The sequence below is a fragment of the Papaver somniferum genome, chromosome 2 (assembly GCF_003573695.1).
Source record: "Papaver somniferum cultivar HN1 chromosome 2, ASM357369v1, whole genome shotgun sequence".
NCBI lineage: Eukaryota > Viridiplantae > Streptophyta > Magnoliopsida > Ranunculales > Papaveraceae > Papaver > Papaver somniferum.
In genome coordinates, this window is record NC_039359.1 from 27,706,918 (window position 1) to 27,709,262 (window position 2,345).

General features: G+C 34.6%; 1 protein-coding gene across 1 annotated transcript; it reads right to left on the reverse strand.

Annotated features, from left to right (window-relative positions):
• Positions 1 to 253: 253 nt before the first annotated feature.
• On the reverse strand, positions 254 to 1,359 carry LOC113350783 (putative vacuolar protein sorting-associated protein 13A). The gene is made up of 3 exons (XM_026594901.1): positions 1,144 to 1,359; positions 734 to 1,054; positions 254 to 259 (listed from the first exon to the last, which is right to left on the reverse strand). Exons 1-3 carry the CDS (start codon positions 1,345 to 1,347, stop codon positions 254 to 256), a joined length of 531 nt encoding a protein of 176 aa, XP_026450686.1. The 5' UTR covers positions 1,348 to 1,359.
• Positions 1,360 to 2,345: the final 986 nt, after the last annotated feature.

Sequence of the window (2,345 nt, forward strand, 5' to 3'; positions counted from 1 at the left end):
CTTTGGGTTCGTGGTTAATTAGTGCGTTGTTACATAACCTTGTTTCTGGTTTCTACTAGATTAGTGCAACATGACATGAATGAGACATCAGTACATCACGCATCAACCAATCCCCTTGTGCAATGATGTCCGTACGTGGTTAGATGATCGATGTCACCCAGATAGGCCTTGGTTAATTAATGTTATCGTCATTATTTGTTTTTCTTCTTCTATCGCAGGCAACAAATATAGCCCGTTGAATACAGCGACCGACCTAAAACTGATAATCAAAGTAGGTAACAGCGTCTTAAAGATTTCAGCTCAGTCTTTAATAAATGGCCATTTATTTCTTAATATAATAACTAATCACATTTAATGATTTGATATAAAAGAAGTTTGAACTTCAAATGAATTTCGTAATCTGGCATTCAACTTACGTTAGCTTGACTTCAGGTGTTACAAAAAGGAAAATTTATTGTTTGGTCCTAAGCCCATAAGATTATTTATAGCAGGGTCCAATTAGATTTTACTCTTATTCTAAGGTCCAAAATTATTTGAAAACATGAAACTGACTAATATACCCCACTGTTTAAGTACGTGTGAAATAACATACTTCTACCAAATCGGGATTTTATTTATCTGGAGGTCCAAATTTAATTAAAACATATAAAGGACCATAGATTTGAGTACACAACTGCTACACTGTTTACAAATTTGAATACATATCTGCTACACTGTTTACAAATTTGAGTACATATCTGCCGCACTGCTTACGAGGGTTTCTGATTCTTTGGAAGGCGGTCTTGTTATTAAAGACTTCTAAGCACCTAGTACAACTTGCACCAATTCCGTCTACTGTTAGTGAGAAAAAATCCAATGCCCCACTAACTGGTTGAACAATGAACCCTAGGAAAGCTTGTCCCAGCCCATGAGCAAAACCGAGAAGACCATTTTGCCTTGCATTCTCAACAGGATTTGTTACAACCCCAGACACGCCGAAAGCAAACCCTTGAGCAAGGGCTTCAGTTCCTTGAAGAATACCGTCACCAACCACAGTTATTCTTCTAGACCATACCTGATTCCACGGTGAAACAACACATTATTTAATCCCCATTACGAGTTACCTTTATTCATCTATGAACAGTATCAAAATATACTAGTTACCTGCTTCATACGTAATTGCAGAAACTGCCCATCTGTTGACAGCTCAGCAAAGCCTTTACTTAAAGAATCCAATGTTGAGCTTGTCATACCAAGAACATCTACTGAGAATATCAAATGTAAAGGATTATGGATCAGATCCCGCCATATACGGTTGACAATGGCTGGAACAACAGAGCTTTGCCTCATGAACCTATTCCGGTGCATGACCTTTCTTAAATGAACATGTAATGAAAGAACGGTTTAGTTACCTACATGAGATGTTATACAGATACAAATATCATGAATAAGAGTGTTGCAAAACTGATAACTCATTATTCAAGATCCCAAACAGCAAAGTTTCCTTGTTAGAATCAATGATAAATGAACTAGAAAACGTTTTACATCACATATATTGTAGGATCATACCAATTAATCTCTAATATTTCTTTAATACAGTATTAAATCATAGGAAAAATAAAGGAAAACCTTTATATGCACTGTAAACACAGAAAAACTATACAAAATTATCACATATTTCAGTATTTCACATACGTACTCATGGATCAAAGAAATAAAAATGTGGCAAAACTCTGAATACAACATAATCATAAGAAGTTTCTATCAGTACACCATATACGTACTGCGTATTCATGAACTAAAAATCAACTTCATGTAAAGAAGAATTGATGAATTGAGAATATAACATAATCAAAGCACATATTTCAGTATTACACATACGTACTCATAGATCGAATCCAAAGACAATGGCAAAATTATGAATAAAACAAAATCAGAAGAGGTTCCAATCACTACACCATATACGTACTGCGTATTCATAAACTAGAAAATCAACCACATGTAAAGAAGAAGTGATGAATCCATGAATATAACCGAATCAAAGCACATGTTTCAGTATTACACATACATACTCATGGATCGAACCCAAAAACAGTGGCAAAACTTTGAATAAAACAAAATCAAAAGAAGTTTCTATCAGTACGCCATATACGTACTGCGTATTCATGAACTAAAAAATCAACTGCATGTAAAGAAAAAGTGATGAATCCATGAATATAGTCGAATCAAAGCACATATTTCAGTACTAAACATACGTACTAATGGATCAACCCAAAAAAATGGCAAAATTTTGAATAAAACAAAATCAGAAGTATTTTATATCGGTACGTCGCATACGTACTGTCGGTTCTTACACAGTAGCAAAC

What these genes read in the sequence shown, in the direction of transcription:
- LOC113350783 (XM_026594901.1), bottom strand. Translation starts at nt 1,347, where the DNA reads ATGCACCGGAATAGGTTCATGAGGCAAAGCTCTGTTGTTCCAGCCATT. An exon ending in TGCAATTACGTATGAAGCAG is followed by an intron (nt 1,055 to 1,143) that starts GTAACTAGTATA and finishes CCGTGGAATCAG; the next exon opens with GTATGGTCTAGAAGAATAAC.